The 27,520-nt window shown below is 40.4% G+C and overlaps 1 protein-coding gene across 37 annotated transcripts in view; it reads right to left on the reverse strand.

Moving 5' to 3' along the window:
• The window catches only part of LOC311439702 (uncharacterized protein), a 238,835-nt gene that overhangs the window by 157,437 nt on the left and 53,878 nt on the right, over positions 1-27,520 (reverse strand). For 21 of the 37 annotated variants that reach the window (XR_014694903.1, XR_014694904.1, XR_014694922.1 and 18 more), the window contains one exon: positions 27,242-27,315. Coding sequence is in view for 7 of the 37 variants with exons in the window: in XM_084525721.1 (XP_084381847.1) it covers positions 27,242-27,315 (74 nt within the window). In the remaining 30 variants the exon portion in view is untranslated. Of the gene's footprint in view, positions 1-5,036; positions 7,667-25,377; positions 25,943-26,018; positions 26,901-27,241; positions 27,316-27,520 lie in introns of those variants that run through there. The other 16 variants (XR_014694908.1, XR_014694909.1, XR_014694910.1 and 13 more) reach the window with 4 other exon arrangements.

The following is a 27,520-nucleotide window of genomic DNA, read 5'->3' on the forward strand; positions in this document are numbered from 1 at the left end:
ATTTTCCTGACCTATCTCAGATTTTTTGCGTGCTACCCTGTGCAGTAGCGTAAGTTAGGAACCATTTCTCACATCTAGCTACTTTGAAAGGGAGCAGGCTAGCAAAAAATGTTGTTATTCATGTGAAAATTCACCATGTGTGTGACTTCTTATCAGATCTTTTTGTTAAAGGCATCAATAAGCTTTTGATTTTTCTTATATACTTTTCTTTAAAGCTGTAACTGTAACTAAATATGCAAGTGCTGCCTTCTACCTTATGGAAACTGAGTTACAATCCAACTCATTGAGAGACAGGTGACCCTGTGCTAACGATCTAAATAGATGTTTGACAGGACTGCTGAATCCAACAAACAGGAAAAGTATAGGTGAGATTTCTTGAGGCACAAACAAGCAACATAAACGTGCTTAGCCCAGGAATTGAACAGATGCTTTGTTTTGCAAGGTATAGAGGAGACACTCAGAAGAGAATCACAGAATGACTTGGGCTGGAAGGGACCTTTAAAGATCGTCTAGTTCCAATCTCCCTGCCATAGGCAGGGTTGCCACCCACTAAATCAGGTTTGCCAGGGCCCCATCCAGCCTGGCCTTGAACAACTTCAGGGATGGGGCATCCACAACCTCTCTGTGCAACTTGTTCCTGTGCCTCACCACCCTCTGAGTGAAAAATTTCATCCTAACATCCAATCTACATCTCTCCTCCTTCAGTTTAAAACCATTCCCCTTTGTCCACTGTTTTTTATATACATGGTTTGCTGGTCCACCTTTATCCTGTTGTCCTTTCCTAAGGCTTGACCATTACCATTGTTGTTATTATCATCCTCTCCTTTTTTGAGCCCCAGAGCATCATATCTACTGCATAGGGGCACTTCAGGGGCAAGGGGAGATTGTTCCTTCTGCTCCGAGCAGAGCTGAGGGTCCAGATTCCCTTGTCTTCTGAGCCCATTGTTGGTGCCAATTCAGTCGGAGGCTCCCTTACCAGTCCCTTGTGAGGACTTAAGGCAGGGCTGTTGCTCAGCCTGTGTCAAACACTTGATATGACACATATCTCTTGCTCGGATTCCTGGATCCTTCACAACCAGTTGAGCTGCTCTCACAAGACACCAACTTGCTCAAAATGCTCATCCAGCTGGGCACACTTGCACCCACAACACCCAGTTCTGCCTCTGGGCCCTAGGGGGCCTTCCAGATTCTGGAGTTCCCCACAACTGGGGGTCTGGGACACTCTTTCGGTCCTCAGGGGCTCCTGTCTGTGTGTAGGTATCTGCCATGGGGGGTCGTAGCCGCTCTTTCTGGGTTTTGGTCTCGGTGCGGCGTGTGGACGCCATTTTCACTTCAGTATCAATCAGCCTGTTCCGTCTGCACGTAGGCGTCTGCCATGGGGGGTCGTGGCCGCTCCGCCTGGGTTTTGGTCTCAGCAGGCGGGTGGACGACATTTTTACTTCAGTATCACCCTGTTCCTCGTCACTACGAGGAGAGAGGGGCCAACTCCCTCCCTTCTAGGCACCTGACAGAGGAGCCGCTCCCTGCCTGCCCGCCCTGCTGCCGCCTTTGTACATGATGGGACCAATGGCCGCCGCCCCCGACTCCGCCTTTGACAAGGGCTGGCGGCTGCCTCCCTGCGGGAAACCCCGCACACATCGCGGCCATGGAGCCGATCACCTCAGCGAGTGACCACGAGGACTGGAGAGCTGTCTTTCTATGTGTTTAACAACCATAACTGAGAAGGAAAATAAAGTTCCTATGAGCAGTTTCCCAAACAGAGCTCTCGTCTAGTGCTACTTTTGGGAGATAGGAAGTGATCTCCCCTGGGGACAAATACACTCTGGCTCCTTATTCACTGTGGCCTGGACTTGGACTGAAGTATTTCTCAGCATCAGAAAACCTGTGGAGTCTTTTTGGAAGCTGAATTAACAGCGAAAGCCTGCTTAGTACTTGACCTTTAGCCACGCTCCCTGGGACTCTTCCTGTGAGTCTGCCAGGGTGAACTTGTCCTGTGTCCCTGTCTTGCCCTCGTAAGAGAACAAGAGGAGAGAAGAGGTTACCAGGCATGTAACATTTGATTACAGAAGACACACACAGTTCCCTATCCAGGACAACTAGAAAAATCTACTTCCTTCATCTCATATCATTTCAAGCAAGTCCCACTTTTAGCATTCCTAAAAATCAGGTCGTCCTACTGCGGAGAAACGAAGGGAGACTACAAGAGGTGTACAAAAGTCAGGGAATAGTCTACTAACATTCACTGGGATGGAAGCAGGCCTGCTAATATGTTGGCTAACATCTAATCTTCACCTCAGAGGTGGTTACATTCCCCTCTTTGTGAAAAGCTCTATACTGTACATGAAGAACACAGACACAGCAACTTTCATCCTAATTCAAAAATTACTAGCTCATAAGTGAGAAGTGCAAAAGAAATATTGGACTTATTCATTTTATGATCTTTTCTCAATCATTATCTTTTTTCCCCAGAGGGGAGTGAACAGAGCACTACTTTTTCCCAAAGCAACTTCCTAATGAGCTAAGAAGTCTGAAAGAATACTACCACTTCAAAAAGGAACTTGCAAAACAGCAGCTATGTATTTGAGGGGGGAAAAAAAAATCCACAGAAAACTGTTCCTGTTTGATTAAAGGTTGCAAAAGTCCTTCTAATATCTGGGTAAAATAGGCAGCAGGGAAGAATTCAGATCTACTTTAGAAGTTTTTCTATTGAATTTGTCCCTCCCAAAAGAAAAAACACGCACAAAGTAAAAAGCACATTGCAGGTTAACATTTATTTATTTATCTGGTATTAAATAACTAACTGTTAGGCAGGAATTTATTATGACTGAGCCGTATTCATGAAGTACAATGCAGTATCCTCACTGGGAGATCGCCTCTCTCAAATACACACCAGTGGTAACTATTTTCTTATTAACAACCCTCTTTTACACATTCACACTCTCTCTCTTCAGCATCATATTCCCATTGCCTCATATCTCCTGCCACATTTCAGGTTAACATGTATCTCTCATTTTGTCAAGGCATAATAGGGACTTCTCTGAAACAGTCTATCAGATATCCACATTCCAGAACTACTGATCCATATAAAGAATAAGCCTGAAAAAATAAGGCAGATGGATTTAGAGGTAGGGTCAGATTAAGAGGGCACTGGATCTATATAGATCAGAAACACCGTCCCTTATCTCATGGGCACTTCTCAGCCTGGGCATTTCATTTCTGAAGTATCTTTCACCATTCAGAAGTTACTTCAGAGCCTGACTCCTCCACAGAGCAAAGACGTCACACCACTTTATGCGTTTCAAGTATTTTTCAAGTCTGCCACTGTCACCAATACAAGAACTCTTAAAGTCAAATTTTGACATGTAGCAGTCATGAAAGGAAAAACATCAAACTCAAGTACACAAGTGCAGTTTGTCTGCAAACAGACTTCTATCATTTTAAAGGCAACAGCAGCTTTTGCTGCTCGCTCATTATACTCAGAATTGTAGTTGGTGTTCAAAATATTGCACGAGATCAGAGGAAGAAAATCATACTTTTCTAAAATTACAACAGACTCAGACTAATCAACAAACTGGAAACACAAACAGGGACCTCAGTTTTCCATTTAGATCCAGATTTTGTCACATAAGTGACAGATTATTCAGATATGCATTCAGATACAAGCACAATTGAAAATTCAATCTGCATACGACCAGAGTAAGTCAAACCTCAGTATCCCCTTTCCATACATTAACATATTTTCTCTGTGCAGTTGGTTTGGAAAGATAATCTTTTGGGTCAAGACGTTCCAAAATCAACTGAAATTCATGCAGTGGAGCATCACTGTACATAGAAAAGGAGCCTGTTTCTCTCCAAACAACCATGAATCTGGAATGTGTGCTTAACAAAACAGAGTTCAGAGGGGAAAATGGAACCACTGTATATAAGTCTACTATTTTCAAAATTTCCCTTAATAATCATGTTGGTGCCTATGAAAAGGCACCAACTTTTTCCTTAAATATGAAGGCACAAACACCAAGGCTGATTTTAGTCAGCCTCTCTCCAAAAACAGACCTTCCAACTGGTCTCTTCCAAGAGTTTCAAAGTACTCAGTGCAAATTCTGTGCCTGCAAGTCAAAGGGCAGCACTCAAACCTCAAGGAGTCCATCACCAGCAGGGCTCCAGGAAATTTTGTCAATGCTGAGGTCAGAAGCAAAGTGCTCTAGAGATGGAAAAACAATCACGTATGCAACCTGCTGGTCTCGGTGCAGATTACAATACTGGAAGAGGGAAGGCTTGGACTCCTACCTATTCCAAACACTGAGTTCTTATCAGATGTTTAAACTGGCAATGAAAAACACTAGGCATTACTGGAACAGAGGACCAGATGGAGAGAGTACATATATATTTTCTCCCTGTTATACTCAGTAGTCCATATGCAATTTGCCTAACAAAAAAAAAAAAAAAAAAAAAACATGCACTGAGGTGGCCTCATAAAATAAAGCAACTATCAAAATAATGACTTCACACTATGTACTTCATGGTAACCTGAATGATTCACGATTGGAGAAACAAAAGTTTTTTTTAAAAAAAGTAAAAGTCATGCAATCTATTTTTTTATAGTGGAACAGCATTTCCAAAGAAAAGCTCAGGGGAGAAAAACAAATTTCAGAAACTCAAAATTAGCACATAAAAAAAAGTTAGTTTAAATATATAATTTAACTCCTTATGATTTACTGAGCTATGGATCGCAATGTTCAAACATTTGCAATAATAGATAATTCTTTCCTAAAATCTGCCACACTCCTGACCTTTCTAACACACTGTGCCAAACTTCTTATGGCTGTTTATATCATATAAATATATGATATATTTAAGCAATCAAATTGGTTCTGACAGGGAATACAGTAAGCACGAGTGAAGTTCAGAACTTCTCTTTCAGGTAGTTTTCAATATTTCACCACAGTAGCTAAGGTTTGCAGTGAAAAAAATCTGAATTTCAGATTCTGAAGAAGCAATGGTTGACTGAGGTAATCCCAGATATTTTAAGTCATGAAGCTAAGGAAATACTACTTGGAAAAAAACTTTGGAGTCCAACCTCCCACTTCAAATGGGACTGTCTTGAAAATACCCTGAACAGATATAACACAACTTTTCTCATTAAATTGTCCCATAAGTGCAGGAAAACACTAGGATATGAAACTGCATTTTTTCAAAGCTTCCCAGCGTCTCACAAAAGTTTCTTTTCAGAGCCTGATACCCCAATTCTTGCCAGTGGCTTAGATTCTCTGAAGCTAGGTAAAATCTAATTTTGTCACCTTTAGCCAAACTAAAATGTCCACATTTCTATGAATAAAGCCTTCCATATCAGCTCTGTTTATAAGAAACTGCTCATAATCCATCTGGAGACTCATACGCAGATGATCTGTTTGACTAATAATGGCAACTGGTATTCATGTTTGAGAACTGTCTTCTCCACCTGTGGAAAGTATTTGGAGAAAGAGGATCAAATTAAAATGAACTGTATAGCCATTCAAAATAGAAGTGGGATAGAAATTTGCACATATGTATGAATTAATTTGTTTTACCCACTCAGTCTGAAACATCGCTGCCATCTACTACTGAAAGTGAACAAAGGTCTCTTTTATCTTCATTAATCAAGCAGTTTTGAATCAATATGAGCCTCTACAACCATAAGACTCTATCTGCACTAGACAGGGGCCTGCATTAAAACTGCACTGACAGCATCACGTTATTTCCTGATGACAACAATGCCAATGAAAACCTCACCCTCACATGCTTGTAGTGGCACCTCTCAAAGCAGCCGTCACAACCCAGTGGAGGAGTCACAGACAAGTTGCAGTGGAGGCAGTAACCGACACAAAGAACAGAAGGGGATGTCAAACAGGACAAAACATACATCCTATGATCAGGAAAAGGCACAGGTTCTAAGAAATAAAGTAAAAATTAGGGTCACAAGCATAGCTAACCATTTAGAGGAACTTGCAATTATTTTGAAGAGAGAACACGCACCAGCAAAACAGTGAAGAGAGATCTGAGTGGCTCTCAGTTTTACCTTTTTCAGTAGGAAATGCATACTATTATAAAACTGCAGACATGCTGGCCAGATTCGTCACTGTGTTATTGCTCTTTGCTGATGTAAACATCAGTGAGACCAAAACAGTAGCTGAGGGAATTGCACACCTTCAATTTTCCCTTTTCTGCTGGATGACTGCGTAACACTCTGTTCCCAGCTACTAAATTATTTAGGACGTCATCTGCAAACACCTGGAAACATATTTCTTGCTTCAGTTCAGTCACTTGCATTTCATACCCTCTCCTTAATTTACTGGCAGAGGAAATAATAAAGGCTGTCATCCCAAATGACTCCTTCAGATCATTTGAAATGACTTCAGTAATGTGTTACCTCAAAACCATTTTTTTAAATAATCATTTCTCTCTAACCCTTATATTACAGGATGTAACAAAAAAACTGTGAAACTAGAAGTATGTTTAGAGGCTGCACTTCCTAAATACTTAATGACATTTTGTTATGGTTAATGGAGGAAAACTCTGGGGAACCGTAATGGCCAATATTCTGCGGTGTGCCTTTGCGAACTGGAATATATACTGCCAGAAAAAAATACAGTAAAACTGCTCTGTTTAAAGAGGAAATGGTCTCTGGGGCACAACAATCCCTAAAGGAGAAAAAAGAGGTGTCAGAGGAGCCTCAGTGAAAAATCTGCACTGGGCTGAGTATCTTCTGTCCAATTCCATGAGCTCTTCCTCTCCAAGCTTAAAAGACTAAACCATTCGCAGCTCAACAAACGTGCAAGAGAGATTGCTCATGAGATGGGTTAAGGGGAAATGTAGCCCAGCTCTTATGATACGTGTTCTGTAGAGGAAAAAAAATATTTTGGATAAGCTACAAAGCAAGGAGTCCTACAGCAGCTGATGGTCATTTGCTGTGATGAGCAGTGCTCCCTACTGTCTGTTAGTGCTGCCTGTCTGGGTACTGCATCCCCCCAGTCCTGCCAGCCACAGGGGCCACACAAGCATCCCTGGACTCCCTTCAGACACGCTCAGTACATTTCTGGAAGGCCCAGAGGCTGGCTGTAGCCCAGATGATTTTCCTGAGGGAGAGTTGGGAGCTCTCTGCCCTTCTCCTTCCACCAGCAGCATGGTGGGAATGGTGAGCAAGCAACATCAAGTTGACAAGCAAGAGGCAGAGGCACTTGTATTCCAGACAGTACAACCAAAATCAGTAAAGGCTATTCACCCTGAACATGGCATTTCTTTGAACTGAGCATCAGCCGCATTTGACAACATCTGCACATTTTCAAGAGTCTTTAAATCAGAAAACCTCTGCACCAGTAGTTGTTCTGTATCCCCACGTGAATTTTGGTCACAGACTGGCTACTGCTTTATGTGTTGGAAAGATGGGGAAGCCTTGCTTTGCTGACTAGAAAGCAGAGGATGAGTGTCCCTGCCTATGGCAGGGGGGTTGGAACTAGATGATCTTTGAGGTCCCCTTCCAGCACAGGCCATTCTGTGATTCTACAACTCCTTTGCAAAGGATGGCAGCAAATGAAATGTTGATATCTTGGTTAGCACCACAGTGCTTCTTGTCTTCACACCCCTCTGCATCGCTGCCATCTGCCAAAACACAGCTTTTCATCCATGGCAGCTGTATGCAGAGAGAACAACGAAAGGACAAAGCCAAGTGAACATCCTCTGCAAGAGGGGCAGAAATTCCTGCTGCCAAGACACCTCACCCCCTTTTTCAGACACATTGGCATGCACAAAGTTTTGGTAGCATAGTTGTTTATTTGACAGATCTCTGCTCCTTTCCGAGGCTGCTGGGGAGAAGCCCTGTGACAAGCACTGAATTTCAGCCCAGATCACACTGAGAGGAAGATAAAAAGACAGCTGTAGCCAGAACTGTCAGAACGATGGCCCAGTTTGTCAAATCTGCCAGCCTGACATAACATTTCAAAATCCATATAGAGCTGACCCACATATGGAAACTGTCTGAATTCACAGGTGCCCAACATCTAGAAACCACAACAAAGTGAGAGAGTGGGAGGCCAGTTGGATAACAGCTAAGTACTTGGAAGCTTGAATATCAACTTAAAAGCCTGAATTTAGAGCAGGTGTTTTTGAAAATGTTGGCTTACATTAATATAGTAACAAACAGCTCTGATTTTTTTTATTTTCAACAAATACCATTACATTGACTTTGAATCCACTCTGCTGTTACCCTGGTTTAGTAACATGGGTTTCAAGCTGAAGAGGACTGCATTGCTTATCCAAGCTCATGGAGGAAGTTTGTACTCTGGTAGAGAACTGCAGCAAATTCACATCCTTACATGGATTACAGCAGTTTTTGAACCAAATCGAGAGCTCTCCACCCAGCCAGTCCTCTCTTGCCACATGCTCCCAGTGCTTTACCTTGAGCCAGCTCTGGCACAGGTCTGATTGCATGGTGCATCAATTCAATTTACTAAAACAGCATAAAATTACCTTGGCAAAAATAGAATCAATTAGTTAGGATAGTGAGGCAAATTAGCTCTCCACATACACAGGTAAAATGTCAGAGCTAAGGAGGGATGGAAAGTGATTTTGCTCTTCAGTGTCAGCAAGCGGTGATTTTAGCTCAACTGTCTCTTGGGTCCTGAACCTCACATTAGGCACTGCAAGGACGAACAAGCCATCTTGCCTCTGAAGATACCAGTGTTGACAAGGAAGACACGAGAAGGACTATGACAAACAATATTTGCAGGAAAGTAATTTGCCTGTTGTCACACAACCATCCAGTGATAGAGTTGCCTACCAAGAACCCTCACAAAGCAATATGTGAACTAAGCTATCAACCTTTCCCTCAAATTTATTCTTAAAATAGAAGTTGAAATATTATTTTGGCTGTTCTCAACCATCTTCTCTTTCTAAAATAGCTTTATCTTGTTCAGTTGGAGTATGGTCAAAATGCATTGACTACATCATAAGTCACACGTCCCAACCTGCCAAAGGCTAAATGCAAGAGAACACAAGCAATAAAAGCTCCAAGTAAAACACACAAAAAAAAAAAAAGAAGGAAAAAAAAAAAAAAAAAAAAAAAGAGAAACATAAAGGCATTTCCTTTGTTGTGGAAACTCTGCCACCTTTTTCATAAATTCTCAGCAGAAATAGTTTTCAGTGAAGGTGATTGGATCTGTGTGGAATGGGAGTAAGTCTTCCCCGCAGAAATTAATGGTATGTTCTTCAAAATGGAGAAAATTTGAAATGGTTCCTATAAACCCTCACACCAAGTAGATCTCAACAAATTATTTTTATTTTTTTTTTTAGCGATTTCTCCTGGGGAAGAGCTCTAGCGAATTCAAAACATTTTCCAAAAGCTAAACTTTTGAACACATTCACTTTATTTTATTTATTTTTACCATGATACAGGACACTAAGCATATTCCTAGCCCACCTAAGAAGAAAACGTTATAAGACTCAAACTTTATGAATTCGTAGCACTGGTAAAAAGAATTATTCTGCCCTTGGGCTATTAATGAATGGCTGGGTTTACCAGCATTCAAAAGAGCTTTAGACATTTATACGGCTAATGAGAGCATTCATGGTTATGTAAGAAGGGATAAATAAAATTAAGGCTATAAGCTACCATCCTTCAAGGCTAGGAAAAAAAAAAAAAAAAAAAAAAAAAAAAAACTATCGTAAACTCTTCTATGAAGACCTGAGGTAAAATCTTGACCTTGTTAAAGTTACTCAGAATTCTTGCAAAGCAGCTACGATTTACCCCAAACTTGGTTAATTATGCAGCTTCCCCTGGCTTCGTTAGGCTATTTATCATCTGCAGAGCTTATTGCTTTCTCACAGCTTCTGAAAATAACCAGCATAGCTACAGACAAGCAGCCAGTCAGACCTTGGGTCTAAACCAGAGTGGTAATTGCTGTGTTCCTTTTACATTCATTTTCAAGAACTGAAATTAAATATCAGCTCCGGTTAGGAACTGCTGGTCTGCCAGGCTCTAGGACTATCACAGTCCTTGCTACGAGGGAGCACGGTACAGTGTGTTCCCTGTCACGCTGCATCATCCCGTTCCCAGGGAGCAGCAATAGGTAGGTGTTGATTTATTCATGGAGAAGCTCCGTTTCAGTCCCACCCTGAAATCCTCTGCACTGCCATCAGAGCAGGATCCCTGCAGGTCCCCAGCATCACAGGATGTTAGCACTGACTGGCATCTTCCAAGTACAGTTCTCCCAGCTCCACTCTCCCTTTGCCAGCTGTTCCCCAGGGAGCAGAGAAGTACAAAAGCCTGATACCTCCTTTTCTCTTTTCCTTTAGCTTCTGCCTTCTTGTCCCTCCCTTTTTTTCCCCATTTATTATTGGCTCTAGCCAGTTGCTTTGCTTCCCCTACCAGGGCCATACAGCTGCAGGACTCACACCATGCTCCCTGTATCAGCCAGCAGCTCTGCAGGGTAGGCACGTGCAGGTCTCTGGTAGCTGTAAGCTCAGAGTCAGACGAAGTTTCCCTACTTCTCCTGGTGCTGCATCAAGTTTACAACCTGATGTCTCCAGCATCTTAAGTAATTCATGATTATTCACCACATTGTGATAGGATTTGGGACTACTATTTTAATTCTTTTTTGTATGAATCAGGATTGCAATACTTCTCATGCCATGAAGAAAGACTACGAAGTGCATTTAAAGAGGGTGCAGCATTGCTTGCTTGCTGCTGCTGGTGACAGGATCACCTCTTTTAGCCATCTACCTGTTGGTGCCTACTGGAGCATGTATTCTCCACAGTAAAGCATTTACTAAGTTAATTGAATAATAGAGAACTAAAGCAATGCATTAAATAAAAATATTTTTTCCCCCATGCTTAGTCCCTCAATTCATTCTATAGGGATAAACAGAAAAATGTAATCAATGGATAATACATTTAATTTGGATCAAGGACTGAGACAGGAAACAGTCTGTGCCCTACCACTTAGGTTCCACATAAAAGAAATAAAACATGGCAAACTTGTGAACATTCTGAAATACTGATAAACCCTGCAGCACAGGAGTTGTGAGACTGGTCAGTCTCTTACTGACTGGCATTTTCCAAGAGATCTTGTACAAGTCATTAAGGGGTAATTCTCAAAAGCTGTTAAAGAAATAGGTGTCCATTACCTTTGATTTTCAAAGGAATTTCAGTGTAAAATCCCCTTCAGCTCTTTTGAGAATCTGGTTTCACTGCTAGTGAGCCTTATTTGCTAATCTCTAAAATGGAGTTTCTTACCTAACTCCCTAAACACCTTCAGTATCTGAGTATGAGCATTGCAAAGGCTGCTTTCAGTAGTAGTCCACTAAAGGACCTCCTAGTCCAACCATTAAAAAAAACAAAAAACACAAGCCCTACAACAAACTAGTTGCAGCAACTTAATTTTTGCAGAAAGCTTAATCAAACCACTCATTTCCTTTCTGGATGTTCAGCTTAAAGCTCCCAACTTCTAACAAACTTCATAAAAACTACCTTTTGTACTTCCTCATGCTTTTGTCTATCTACATTGAAGCTATCCTATATGTATCTCAATAAATATTTTTCAGACATATGCAAGAAGGGATTAATTGATCGTTTCTGGCTTTACAAGCACTGGAGAGCTGTTAACTCCTGCCTCTGTGCTGAAGAAGGTTAGGGTGAACTGACCTGCTGGCCAGGCAGAGAGATATCATCACAGCTGGCTGAGGCAAATTCAACACCAATATCGTGCCAGCTTTATGGACAAAATATAAATAATTCCTTGAATGGGGAAGATAACTGGTCTGGGCTAGCTGACAAATCACTTTGCGCTCCTCTCACTTTCAGCAGGAGGAAGCAGAGTCTGTTCTTTCAACTCGCCTCTGTTGCACAAACACTAAATGCAAAGAATCAGCACAACAAACTTTTTTCCTCCAAAGACAGACAGCATCAGCACTGTAGACAGCAAACCCTGCACAAGAAATTCTTGAAGGCATGAATTTCAAAATCCTACATCAACACTCCCTATACCCCAGCATGGCGATGAGGATACTTATGAGGGTACAAACCAGCATTCAGTTTCAAACCTCCCATCCACCCAGATATGTTAGACCTTTGCCCACTCACTCCAGGAAACGGAGTTCTGAGCCAAATCTCATTTGCACTGTCACACAGGTTTTTACAGAAACTGATCAAACGTTACAGAATAATCTTGTTACAACTGGGTGGTAGGCTCCCAAGGGTGCCTAGTGATTCACAGCTCTGCTCCCACTCCTACAAAAGGACCTTGCTCAGATGTCCTTTTAAAGCCTAAAGGAAATTAAAGGAAACCAAAGGAAAGGTCTGTGCTTAATTAAACACAGACTTGTTTTTCACTTCAGATGTGGAAACATTTCACTTCTTCACCTTGTTTTGTACACAGTGCACAAATATCTATAAAGGCATGGCAGTGAACTAGTATTGGCCTGTGCCTTCACTTCAAATTCCATTCAACAGAAGGAAATAAAAGACTAACAACTCCACAGACATTTTTACTGCCTTGTTGTCAGAAAGTACAGTGTCTTCTCTGACTGGCCTGGAGCTCCTGCACTTTCATCTCTGCTTGCTTTATCTTCCTGGGCCATCTGGGGCAAGAAAAGAAACCAAAGCAGCAGTAGTGAAAGAAACTGACTGTTCCTCCCACTACTTTTTTTTTTTTTTTTTTTTTTGAAAATACCAGTAAGACTAAGATAAGATTCCTACGGGTAGGTAGAAGACTACATGTATGTATGTTTTGGATTAGCCCCTGTAAACTTTAGCTGTTCAAATGTTGACCGCACTGGGAATTAAATATGAAGCTAATCCATCTCTTACTTTCCCGTTGGTTACTTATTCAGAGATGAAATGTTCAGTCAAACCTAGGTCAGTCATCTGGTAGGATCTTGGTCTAATTAAAGCATTGCTGAAGTTTAGAAAAGAGCAGTCAGATTTTATCCTCTTTTCCACTTGGCTCTTTACTTCAGAGCACCTTTGTCCTTCCTTCTTTTCCTTCATTCTTGTCAATTATCCTGTGAAAAACATCCTCTTCCTGAACACTTGGCAACTGATATGGATTAATTTCCCAATTGCCCTCCCTCAATCTGTACTGTGTGTGAATCCCAGCCCCATCTGGGGGCAACTGGGAGAACCAGAGCTAGGTGCTGCGTCCCTGTAAACTGCAAACATCAAAACAACCTCACCCATGGATTTTGTCTCTGAGGTAACCAGCTCTGTCCAAGTAGGACAGCACTTACAGAAGCTGTTTGCCTGGTAAAACTCTTCAGGTTATGTTACTTGCTGGATAGTATTCAGTTCGTTGCTCTGTGCTGGGCACACCTTAACAAGCAAAGTTCACAAAGCTGGAAATCAAATAGTGGAAAACCCTCTTTTTCTGCTGTTGTATTTGTTTTGCAGATAAACAGTCCAATACTAAGATGAGCTATAAAGGATTTCAGCTCTTTTTTCATCATCCCCGTGTATCTCTTTCAGAAAAGGATTAGATTTAGTTCCTGGGTGGAAATCAATAACCAGTTTGTTCTTGAGTAAAGAAGCAGAGATAGAAAACCAGGTGGGTGGTATCTAAAACCTAAATTTATTAGACTAGTGGTTTATTGTTGGTGTTTTATATAAAAACTTAGGTTTATTGAAAACATGTAGGAAATACTTGGTACCCTAGGTACTTCTATACAGAGACAGAATTCTATCATGATTCCATAAGAATCCTTCTGCAAGCACCAAAAGCATTTGATGACATTCAACAGGAGAAACTATGGCTGAAATTGTTCATCCACACCAAAGGGTTTCTATACATGAAAAAAAGAATTACATGAAAAAAAAAAAAAAAAAGAATTCAACAGACCACTAGTCAAAGAAAATATTTCTGGGCAAGATTTTTTTTCTGGGTTGCTAGTGTCTCTTTGGCTGAACTCTAAATTAAATATTAGTCAGTTCAACAATGAATTCATTTTTAATTAATCAAAATCTTAATCAAATTCACTGTTAAGCAATGTGTTTTAGAACTTGCAGGCTTCTTGGGCAACTTAAATAGTCTTTGTTAGCACAGTATAAGTGTTTTTAATTTTAAGCATTTAATAAAATATTGAGTCTTACAAAAATCCTGTTGTCTAGCTTCTCTCAAAATATTCTGTGTGCAATATTCTTGGCTATATTTGCTTTCAGATTTTATTCTCTAATGGACATTTTAAGGCACTTCTATAGAGGTTTTTTTTAATGTACCTGAATAAATTATTATTAAATCATGCTGATATACAAAACATTCCAAGTAGACTGACATTCCTAATATTAACAATATTTTTGTTCAACCTTGGCAGTACCATAATCTAAATTTATTATTCCCTTCATATCACATTTTGGAGGAATTTTAGTTAGAAGTTGGGCATAACTGGTCAACACAAACATTACTTTCTTTGAATCTAATGGGGGGAAACTTGCAACTAAGCAGAGGACCTTCCATTCTCCTGAAGTGGAATGCATTTTCCTGCTACTTATAAAGTGACCTTCTTCAACAGACAACTACATCCTGACCCATCAAAGCATGTTTGAACTTGCAACATCTGATCTGAATGGGACATCTGCTTACACCCAAGTGCAACACTTAATATCTTCACTAGTTAAAAGCACAAGCTTTATATTAAGCACACCAGTAGAAGCACCTACCTGAAGCCTCCTCATATTTACGATTTCCTCAACACTCTAATTTCTGCTACCTGTATCCCCAAGGACTTTTATAACTCTTAAAATGTTAACAAATGAGGATCTTCATTAGCATGTATATCACATGCAGCTTCTGCTCAACAATTGCTTACAAATTAGATGTAGCTGGAACTGTCTCTGACCTTCAGTTAATTATTTTATATCACTACTGAGTTTTGAGATCTCCAGGGGGTATCTTCTAGAAAATACCTTCTGAATATTTGAGAAACAGTAAGAAGACATAAGGTCATCCATTTAATAGGATAGTATTAGCATCCTGTTCTGAGGATGCAAAAGCAATCCTCCACCCAGCACCACTGGTCAGAGGGCAGCAGTGAATGACTCATGGGGAAAGAGAATTAATTTCTCATTTTTCAGAAAGTTCCATGACAAAAATTTTAACAGATCATTAAGAATTTCATTCACGAGAATCCTGACTTAAAACCTGTTGAGTTTATCTCTGAGTCAATGGAGCAGAGACAGTTCAGTCATATAAAAATGTTTCAGAGCATAGGAACTTTAGAAATAGTTGTTTTTCAGAAATAGTCATTTACAGGCAAAACCTCATCTGGACTCCAGCTTCTGAATGTGGTTTGCTGTGCTTGATCCACCCCACATTCAAAATCAGATTATCAGTGATCTTGGAGGTCTTTTCCAACCTTAATGATTCTACGATTCTATGATCTTCAGAAAATCACAAAGTTAGCTAGATTCAAGAGAACAGGAGTGGAAGGGATGAACCCACATGCTTGGCAGACCAACACAAGTCTCTGAAGACATGAAATCGCCCTACTTTGCCCTTCACTGGATACACATATATTACCTCCAAGGTGGTTGCTTGGTGTAGAGGGACTAGCCAGGAAAACGGACAATAACAGTCAGGAATAAACACATCCCTGTCACAAACATACTTCAGAAGAGTCATATAGTACTTTTCTCATCTCCATCAAAAAATGCAGAAGTTACAATATTCAGTAGAATCTTAGGAACTGTTGCTCTTTGCAAGACTGGGGAATGAAAGTGATATCTTTCAGTATGCAAGCTCCACCAGCTTTTTTTTTTTTTTTTTTTTTGTCAGACAGATATGCAAATGGACCCATCTCCCACACTTCAAAGTGCTTTCTCCCATTGTTGTTACATGACACACTGTTCTGTCAAAGATGTGTCAACCTGCAAAGATTGTATGCTTGTGTCACTTCAACGCTGAAGAGCACCTCCTGATTCATTGCAGTCTAGGTGAAAGGACAACTGGAAGCTTGGAAGCAAATAATTAGAGTAACTCTTTTGGTAATGACTAGAGAACCACATGGGGAAAAATACACAAGAAAAAGATATATGTGTTCAGGACAGCTTTTCTAATTTTCTTTTGTTGTTGTGCAAAGCTCAACAGCATGAAGCAGCATCTTATAACAATTTCAGAACAACTTCAGTTTGGCTTGCTTAAATCTTGTTTTGCCTTGCCTAAACTTGTTAAATACCATCATCAAGAGACAGGAAAATGATACTGACATTTACAAAGCTCACAAACCTACTGGGACTGAAGAATGTGCATCCAGCTTTTAATAACGCTGCAGACACTGGTCAAGCTGAGTGAGCAGGAGATATCTCTAGACCTCAGACTGTGCAACATCTCTCGAGGACATGGATACAACCTGCTGTTTGAATCCATAGCATCAATTCCTGAATTAAGCGAGTATTATTTCAAGCCCTGAAAGCTTGTCAATGCTCTACTTGGCTCTGACAGGCAAATACATAATCTTTTACAGATCCAGACCTACCTTGGGAACACCATATGACAGAAAGCATATTCAATCAAACACATTAGGCATGGAGTGACAAAAGATTAATGAACAGAAAAGAAACAACTGAGCAGAAGGAATTTTGGGGAGGGGGGGGAGGGGAACACGACACTGAAGTTGTGATGGTCAAAGCAGATACATAATAGATTTGATTGCTTAACATCTACTTAAATAGATTCTTGTGGTATATTTGAAAACCTCAATACAGTTTCAACCTCTAATTCAAAGTATAGTGAAATTGATCTGGTGCCCAAGAAAGTCAACAGATCAAAGCATACAAGAGATAAAAATATGTTTTTTGCCTATGGCTGTATGCATATATTTATTATTTTTTTTACATCATTTTTGCTCACCAGTGATACGTGCTTCGGTATGTGAGGAAAAGTACATACATGCTTACTCCATTTATGCATAGCTTTGCAGATATTACTGACATTTCCTACACTGACACCTGCAGTTTCAGAAGTAATTTTTTATATGAAAAATTTTAATTCTTTATAGTTTTTTTTTTTTCCTCAGCAGCTGTGGAAAGCTTTTTATCATTATTTCCTTCTTCTGGAGTGATCAAGCTATTGCAAGGAATTACATTTGAAAAAGGAATTATACATTAAAAGCCTATAGCTACTTCAAACAAATAGAAAACTTACAACAGAGAGCTCTGGATTTTGAAATCATGAAGCTGGTTAAATATGTATAGAGATTATTTGCTACACTGAGACTTGCCTACATATGTTTCTGTATAAAATAATTTTAAAACCAAAAAACACTCACTAAAAATGACTAAACAATCACTAAGAAGGACATTTTATTTCTAAAGGGAAAACACTGGCCTGAAGAAAGGCCATGTTCCTCAGAGCACGCATTTGAGATGGCTTCTTTGCATGAATAACCTTAACATGGAAGCATGATGTAAAATGGTAAGATGTACCATATTGCAAAGATGAGACGCAAATCAGTACTGAAGAGGAAAGGACAGACAAAATCTTAATAAATCTGAGAACTGCAGTAACAGAAAAAGAGATACGAAAGGAAGGAGTGTGTCCTTACACATTTATTGTCTTTTTTTTTTTTTTTCTCAGAGAAATGATGGAAATCCAAATGAAGTCTGTTTTCGTGATGCACACCCAACACATGAGTTGCAGAAGCAGCGTGGGTATTCCCATTTCAGTGGATACTACTTACGTGGGCCTCTCACTCTGACATCCCCACAAGCCCAGGATCAAAAGCAAACTCAGCATCCCTGCATTAAGTGTGAATATCCTTGAGTTTTCTACAGAGTTTCAGAGCTTGGTGGCTCATTATACTGTTACAGCCACAACTGGCTGGTCGCTTGAAAGTGTTTCAGATAAGCCAGGTTTCATTACTACACAATTAAATCTCTTAAACCAGGAATGATTAAGAACACAAAGAATGAAAAAAAAAAAAAAAAAAAAAGACAAATCTGGCCTTAAAAACTCAACCTACCAAAAAAAAAAAAAAAAAGCATTTCCTACCAAATCAAAACAAACATTCTTCACAGATTGAGCAATGTGAGAAATAAGTGTTAATTGACTGTTCTGTGTTTTCATCTTCTAGAAAACAAACACAACAGAATTCTCCAGCTCAGCTTGAGTACACCATATTTAACTGTCTCTGTGTCTGTGCCAAAAAGCCACTTATTACTTAAGTCAGTGCTCCTAGATGTTATCACTGGAGACAAAAGCATGGCTCAAAAAGGCAGTTTTCTGAAAATAGCCTAACAAAGCTGAAGGACTGGAACAAAACCTTTGTTCAGTATTCAGAGAGATTCTGGAGTCCTGTTAAATTGATTAAGTTTCTCACCTGATCCCCATTATTCCTAGATTTTTTTCCTCCAGGCAAAAAGTATTAATTTAGATAAATAACTTGTTAGGTAATTGCTAGGTGCAATGTTCTATACAAGATCACTAATGAGCAGGCAACAGGCTCGAGGCAGGAGGTAATTCTCCAGGGAGCACTGGGCTTTCGCCCAGGCAATGTGGCCCTAGGTGGCCACAAGTGAGTCCCATCAGCCTGGAGAACAGAGTCCCTAGATCCAGTCTTAATAGCATTCAGAGTGCCATCCTAGCATGAAGGAAGTGACAGATTACAAGCAAAGATAACCCATGCACCATTTCAGATCACAGTGAGCTACAGCTTGCCTTTTCTCACTGGGGATTCACATCTGCAAAATGGGAAGTTGGGAAGTAGAGAAGAAAGGAAAGGAGGGAAATTACTCTGCACTTCTTGATTCAAGCTGACATAGAGAAGCAGAAATTGCTGTGGTACCTTAGCTGTTTATCTCCTATAGAGACTGTGACTTTCTCTGCATGCCTTGGCAAAAATATGGCTACAGACATATGACTACAGAGTTTAGCATTAGCATCTGATCCATTCTCATTCCATGTGAGGAACTATTTGGTTAACTCCTAAAACCTTTCTGTATAAAATATGCTGAAAGGCTCCTTCTTGAGGAAAATCTGGACAAGGTGATCTTCTCTCCTTCACTTTACATGTCAGGTTGAAAATAATCTCCCATTTTCTGTGCCTCTCTGCACTAGTATTCGTAATTCTTTAATTAGCAATCCTCTGCTGACTTCCTCCAAGGTAGCTGCTCCCACAACATGAAAACTCTAGCCTACCTAGAAATCTCATTACTAATGTGGGAGATGTGTAAATGCAAGTAAACAGGAGCAAAAATGCAAATTTTGTAGTGTGCCACGGGATAGCTCGATACGCCAAGGAACTTGCAAGACTGGGTACCTTCTAGTCCTTCCTCAGGTCCTGAAAGCCTTATTATCTGCTGAAACAAGGGCATTATTTATGTCAGCATTGTTTTTATATAAGTTTTTGCTGAACTTTATAGCAGATATGATTCATCTCTATCTCTGTTCAACTTGGGGGCTTATCAAGACTCAAAACTTTTGTTGATGGTGAAGAAAGGGTGTTAAGCAATCTAACCTAATGATGTGATTTTTATTCTACAGCTGTAGAGCTCTTGAGGATCTATTGAGAAGAGTTATAAAGAGAGTATAAATTAACATAGACACTCAGTGAGAAGTGCCCTACTCTCTGCCAGCACCTTCAGCACACTTGTTTTAGTAAACAAAGCAAGGAACAGAGCTGAGAACAGCTCAGGATATAGATTTAACTATCTTCCTGTGGCCCTGGAGCAAGACTCTAGGTAGTTGAGAAACACTTGGGAAAATAACCTGGTTTGAATACTTAAAACTAGTATATTCACACAATTTCTTCCCTGAGTTCCTTTCCTTACCTGCACTGTGAAAAAACACTCCAGTCTGGATAAATGAAAGCCAAGTAATGGGAATGGGCAAACATAGTGACTGCCCTGGTAAGAGGGCTAGATAAACTCCTCTTTGGAAGAAGAAATTCTTATGGATATGTTAGAAATGGTCAGCAGGTGCAGGGAGAGATTAATCAGAAATACACTGTACAGCCAAGTTTTAGGGGTCCCTCAGTTAAAAGTAAGAAACAGGCATACCAGAAGAAAAAAAGTAAAGAAATGCACAAGAGAAATACTTTCCAGCATGGTCTAATAGGATCCCTAGAGATGGATTTACAGGGTTTTAATGGGTCTGAAGGTAAAGAATTACCTAAAGGTTCCAGCAAGAACCTCTCTGAATCTCCAGATGGCTTAATTCTTAGAACCGTTCAGTTGGAAGGGATCTTCAAAGATCATTACTCCAACTACATACTTATATGCTCTGTAGGCCTTGACAGTGAAGAGATCTGCATATCTGGTTGTTAATCTTAAGGTGTTTCTCCAGAGGGACTAGGTTTGCAGATAACTGAAGTTCTTACTCAACTTTTGGCTAAAAACTAGATTAACCAATATAATGCTTTAGGACTTAGAAATGAACTACTTATGCTAGAGTTGTATTTTATGTGGTATCAATTTATGATTTTCTAAAATTTCTCCAATTTTGTCTGTCATAAAAGAAGAGCCAATGTTTTAGATATCTGTAAATGGGAAGTTCAGAATTCAAACTTTAGGTAAAGTAAAAACTATCCTGAAATATTTCCTAATCTTTGGTTGCTCTTTTTGTCAATATGAAGTTCAACAGACTTCTGCTGATTTTTTCCTTCTCCTCCCCCCAAAAATCTAGAAGTTAAAATGAGCTGACAAGAAATATTTGATTTTGAACTTTTTATTGGTCTGATTTAAAAGTGATGGAGAAAGGAATTTTGAAACCCAACTCCAGAAATTCAATCTCAGAACTGCATAAAATGAAATATAAGAACATTGCCAAAAGAATGAATTTTTAAACCTCAAAAAGAAGTGTTTTAATATTTACAGAATCTTCACCATTTATTTGTATATTATGCAAAGTTGTTCACATGTGACTCAGCTTCCCCCAGGTACTTTCAGTCCTTATGATGCTGACTTTTTCCCCCCCTTTCTTTGTATAGAAGTTACTGTTCTTTGGGGGAAATGTCATCCAGGTTTAGCTGTGAGAAGCTGAATCATTTGGCCATGAATGTTATAAAAAAAATAACAATAACATGTCTTGGTAAATACAACTCAATTTTTCCTGTGCCTTTTGTGTGCATTGCAAGCCCTGTTGATGTTCACCAGCTCTGAGGCCTAAATGTCATGCCTACTGGCTAAAGTGTACTTGGTGCTTATTCTTCTTTTATGCATTTGTACTGTTCTTACTTTTTCCTAAAGTCTGGAGTGACTCATAAAAACACATCTTCAGAGATGACTTAGGGGATGGTGTGAGAGAACGTTTGGGCGATGCATACTTTGGATGAAACAGATTAATCCATCGTATAAATTTCACATTGAAAATAAAACATAAACCAGAGGTACTTTAACACTTAATAATGCAAATTCATATACTGAAAAGAAGTTTAGTTCAGCACCTATTTTTCCCCCACACTAAGAGCTCTATTTCTGTGCAGCTAGCTGTGCTCTCATTTCTGTAGTTGCTTTTTGGTACAGAAAACCCACAAATGCACACCAATTACTGCACATGCTTTCAAATGCAGTAGTATCCAAATACCAAAGCATTAGTACTTTCAGCAGATGTGCTAGTTCTAGTAAACAAGGCAACTTCCAATAAGCATTTTATATGCTGTAAATGTTATACGTGCACTCTTGGAGATTGATACAGCCACCTTAAACAAAAGTACTGAATCTATAAGCTAGAAGAAAAATATCTCTATTAACAGTGGTAAAGCCATTCAGCACAGTCCAGACAGTCCAAGCCTGAAATGCTTTACTGAGCAAGAAATGGCTAGTTCAATGCTAGTACAAAGAACACTTGCAGCAACACAGTGTTTTGAACTCCCCAAGCAGCCAGCAGCCCAGATGCAGTTTGGGTTGCAGCTGCCCCATCTACTCTGATACTAAGGCAATCAGGGAGAGCTTGGAGAAAGTTTGACGCCTCTCAATCACTTTTCTGCCAGAAAAAAAAAGTAGATAAAACAGGGTGATAGTGGAAAGATTGCTGGTACAAGTGGTTGATGGTGAAGTCAGCCACTACTTCTTTTCTTATTTCATGCATCTGATAATGAGATGCCTGCCCACTGTGTTACCTCCAAAATAAGCCTCATCTTTCCTTTAAACACTTTTAGTCCACTTTCATTAATATTGGGAAAAAAAATAAGAGCTGCCACAGATGCTTTGATCTTTATTAGAGTGTGTCCAAAGATTCAAACCAGAAGCTTTATTTTTATCCAAAGAAGAAAAATAGAAGAATTAGATGACAAGAACTTTGTAGTTACTACAGGACACTACATACTGAACTGCTTTCACATGCATAGCAACTAGTGACTATAAATAAGAAAGCTGTTCTTGTTTTTACCTTTTTTCATTGATACTATGCCAAAAAAAAGTGAATAAACACACATTAGTTCTAACCAAATGATAAACCAAAAACATAACTATAACTCCAGTCTAATTTACCTGTATTTCATTAGCCTTCATCCCCAGGCTACTTTTAGTGAGGTAAATCTTTCCTGTCACAGAAGTGAGGGCTCTACAAGTTCAGATCTTTTGGAGGTGGAACCTAATCATAAGACTCCTGGAAAGGATGATTGCCACTGGAATTCAGGGAATCAGTGGTGGATGACTGATTCACTTCTTCCTGAGCTCAGGAAATGCTGGAGTTTAACTAGGATTATCCAATCTGACTGGTGACAAGAGAAAGCCTTAATGCAAAGTGTTTTGTTTTGTTTTGTTTTTTTTTTATCCCTCAGCTTCGCTATGTCTATTATATTATTGACCACTGATAATTTTGTATTTTAGTCCCAGACACACCAGAGATACTTGCCACTCTCCCAGAAGAGGGGTGTGAAGAAGGCCGACACTCAAACAGGGCACACATACTTTTTTTTTTTTTTGAAGGTACTTCATCTTATGCCTGTCCCACAGAAGAATATTCTAGTTGTTTCCCCACTGTCGTGGTTCCGCTCGAGTGGGCAGCCGAGCTCCACCACAGCCGCTCTCTCACTCCCCCTCCTCAAAGAGGAATGGGGAGAAAACATGTGAAAAGGGCTCAAGGGTTGAGATAAAGACAAGAAAATCATGCAATAATTATTGTAATGGGCAAAACAGACTCAGCATAAGGAGATAGTAAGATTTATTGCTCATTACTAACAAGCTAGAGCAGTGAGAAACAAAGGAAAAACCAAAAGCACCTTCCCCCCCATCCACCCTCTTCCACCTCCTTCCCCCGAGCGGCGCAGGGGAATGGGGGAATAGGGGTTATGGTCAGTCTACAGCACTTCTTCTCTGCCGCTCCTTCTCGGTCACTCTTGTCCCCTGTGCTGTGGGGTCCCACCCACGGGATGCAGTCCTTGATGAACTGATCCAGCGTGGGCTTCCCACAGGCAGCAGCTCTTCCAGAACTGCTCCAGATATGGGTCCGTACCACGGGGTCCATCCCTCAGGAGAAAACCGCTCCAACCTGGCTCCCCTACGGGCAGCAGCTCCTGCCAGGTCACCTGCTCCTGTGTGGTCTCCTCTCCACGGGCTACAGGTCCGGCCCGGAATCTGCTCCGGCAGGGGTCTTCCACAGGCAGCAGCCTCCGTCGGTGCAGGGCCACCTGTTCCACCATGGTCTCCTCCACGGGCTGCAGCATGGAACCCCGCTCCACCATGGTACTCCATGGGCTGCAGGGGGACATCCTGCTTCACCATGGTCCTCACCACAGGCCGCAGGGGACTTCTGCTCCGGCACCTGGAACACCTCTCCCCCTCCTTCTACACTGACCTTGATGCCGTTCCTCACTCCCTTCACTCTCCCGGCTGCTGTGTGGCACAGCGTTTTTTTCCCTGTCTTAAATATGCTCTCACAGAGGCGCAAAACAACATTGCTTATTGGCTCAGCTCTGGAAAACAATGGGGCCCTTCCCTAACATGGGGCAGCTTCTAGATCTTTCTCACAGAAACCACCCCTATGGCCCCCTGCTACCAAAACCTTGCCACGTAAACCCACTACACCCACATAACATAGGGCAGATCAAGAAGAATAACTATGAAGTTTGCCTAGAAAGAAATTCCAGACAAGAACTCTGTGCCCAGATAACACAAGCCTCTTGAAGGTGCAGGGTCTGTATCTATCAAAGAAATCAAATATGTGGCAGTGCCTACTGCTCAGTACCAGAATCACAGACTGCAACCAAATAGCTGATTTCTCACTGCTGAAGGCCTAAAAGCACATTTTTCAAAACTGATCTATCTTGTCCTGGAGCTTGCAATTACACATACCTGCTGCTGTGAAAGCTGAATGAGCCAAGCTTTTAGGAAACAGGATGCAGGATTGTAGCTCTCCACTGATGGAAAATTGAGAAGATAAGTCATTACCCCTGCAAAAATAAATACTATAGCAAGGAAACCTGGATGAAGGCTGAAACAAAAACTGAGAGCTTATTTCAGAAATTACAGAAAGGGCAGAAGTCAGTAATGACATGAAGACTCTACAGAGATGAGGGGATTTTTCTCTGAACCTTCTTGTTCGCTGTAATGATATTTTCCTTTAATGTACAGCAGAGCTTTCATATTGGCAATTGCTAATATCTCTGGGTGAACCTTGGGACATAGTACTCCTCAGGCATCCTGTGGCCTTTGCTATTAGCATACCATGTTTAAAAGAGATACAGAAGTTAGTGTTCACTACACTACCTGCCAGGCAATAAAAAAGGGCTTACTGTAGAAGCAGAGTTGACTTCCTTACATCAGGAACCTGATTAAAATAATAAACAAAGGAAGCTTTGAAAAGTTAATCAGAAAACCAACCACTTTCTGACTTGAACCATCTCATGCATTTTACAGCAATGGAGGATGCATGACAGCAGAACAAGTCATGTTTCCTTTTAAGCTAAGTTGAAAAATGCATTTATTTTTTTTTTTCCTTTCAGCAGAAAGAAGTACTGGAAAACCTGTTCTGGTGAGATTTGAAGTACTGAAGAGGTCAGGTACAGAGATGAATGCAAAAACGAATATGTACCTTTACCCAGCCACTGTAGCTGATCCATACTTAGGTGTCTCTTATTCAGATGAAACATCCCTTTGAAAGTATGTTAGAAGAAGTAGTTCATAAGCTTGAACAGACAAGGTTTCAAAACAGCATACTTTTTTTTTTCCTTCTTTTCCTAATCCTTTCAAGGTAGCAAAGCACATCAAATTCCAAAGAAAAACATCCCTGCATCACTAGGAAGGATTAAACCAACTCCTGTTCAATTAAGAGGAGAGGACAACCTCTCTTTCACCTTCTCATGGTCTTTTACAGCTGAAGGATTATGTGCACACACACCAGGATGACATAGCACCGTGAAGCACCTAAGGGAAAAAATGCACTAATATGTCATACTATGTGAGGTAGTAAAAGGGCTGTATGGAACCACATTTAACTCTAGGGTCTTTATTATTGTTTTACTCCACTCCACACATGAATTTTCATTGCTATTTTGCCATTCAGATATATTTATCTGTTTACATTCAACCTGTTAGAAATGTTTTCTTATGTATTTAAAAAGTTTGTTGTTTTCAAAACATTAGAAATGTTTTCTTATGTATTTGCATAACACCATTTTCCCTATCAGGTTCACAACAACTGCATTTATGTCAAATATTTTACATGACTTAGGTAGTCAACTGAAAGGCCTCGTTATAGTCGAAATATAAAATGTGAGCTGAGGCAGATGATTTAAATCACATCTCTGTCCAGATTTCAGAAACAAAGCATTTTGAGTAAAACAGTACAGGGTGGTAGGCTGGCGAATTGTCCAGAAACCTGAGCTGGTTGGTTTGTATATGTAGAATCTTTCTGGTTCAAAACAAAGGCTGTGGAGGGTTTGCAAAGGCTTATGCGCTTCTTGACACAGTGTTGTTAATCCTTACCTTCCTGACAAAACCACTGTGAGCAGCTCCATGGCCGATTATAGTTGCTTAAACCTCCTCCTATCCATAAAGAAATAGGATACTTAGTACTAAAAATGAAGGTAAATACTTAGACACCCAGAGAAGAAGTCTGTATGTACTTTTGCTTTTACAATGCAACATTTTTATTTTTTTAATAAGTAGGATGAACAACTTGTCTGCACAGAGATACTCACAGAACAGAGACAAAGCTATACAACACCACTTTCCATAGAGCACAAGGTTTGGAGGAATGTGGAATTTACACTTTGGAAACAAGAGGAGCCTTTGACATTGTGACAACCCTGGGCCCCAAGGAAAGATTTGCAAGAGAGTAAGAAAGGCTCCTCAGACAGATGCTCCAGTGCAATCAGGCTTGATGTATCCTACCCCTTATTTGCAAGACCCTCAAGAAAGAAGTCATCTCCTGAGGAAAAGCAGCTGTATGACAAGATTTCCCCCAAAAGGTGTGACAGATCTGTTAAGTTGAGAGGCTCTGAAAGTGGTTGTGGAGATAGCGATGCCTTGCTGAGAGCTGGGCTGGAGGCAGCACCAGAAAGGCTGAGAAACAAGGGCAGGATGAGAGATGTGCAGTTTATTTTCTGAGGGAGGAAATAATTCCAAGTCTCTGGGGATCTGCCTAAATAGTTTAATCACTTGAAAGCCCTTTCCAAAGCATAGCCTCCATCCATTTCTGTTAGTCTCTGCAAGGTAAGGCAATGAGACCAACTCCTCCTTCTGCAGCTGGTTGTTTCCCTTGACCTGCTCTCCCGAAGGGCCATCTCTCCACAACTCTGTCAATAAGTCACTGCACTGGCATCGAATCAAGCACACACATCTGTGTCCAAATTATGTATACTTCCATCAGCCACAAAGTCTATCCAGATGGCAGACAGTCATCTGCTGCCAGTAATCTGCTTCTCCTCCCACTTCTGCCACCACAGCAAACTGATAATGAGTCTTTTCAGCAGCCTCTTAAAAAGAAAAATAAAGAGTAAAGCTATATAGGTGATAGTTTTTTGTTGTGCTTTATTACTGTTTAATATTAAGAAGCCATCTGGTGAAAAAAATAAGATCTGTAGGGATTGCTATAGAACACAGTCATTTGTTTTTGAAAATCATGCTATTTGCAAGCATTTTCATTTCTGACAAGCAGCAAATACAGCAGCTATGGCCAATTGCCAGGCCAGCTTTTTTATATATTATATATATAAAAACACACCTTCATTTGCAGACATTACCCTTGCCTTCTCATGCCTCCTTCCAACCTGATATTGGCAGTGTTATGGAGCGTATAAACTTCCCTCCCTTTTCTCCCACTTACTGCAGAAATTTCCTTACCTGCTGGTGAAGGGCTTTTCTAGGTCTGACTTCCAGTTCCTGTAACCATGTCACCTCCCCTCCTTCAGGCAAAACTTTAAGCAAAAAGAGAGTCTTAGGAAACCCACCATTGGCAAGGTTCACTCACTGTGAAACCCTGCACAACTTGCAGAGATTTAGAAATCGTATCAAGAAGAAATGAAAGCAGCAATGCTGGACAATTTTCCCAACCACATCCCATCTCAGGGTATGCTAGTTTTCTGGTCTCACATACCAGCTACAGCAGTAACAGAGCTTTTA

This window comes from Aythya ferina (assembly GCF_964211825.1).
Source record: "Aythya ferina genome assembly, chromosome: 7".
NCBI lineage: Eukaryota > Metazoa > Chordata > Aves > Anseriformes > Anatidae > Aythya > Aythya ferina.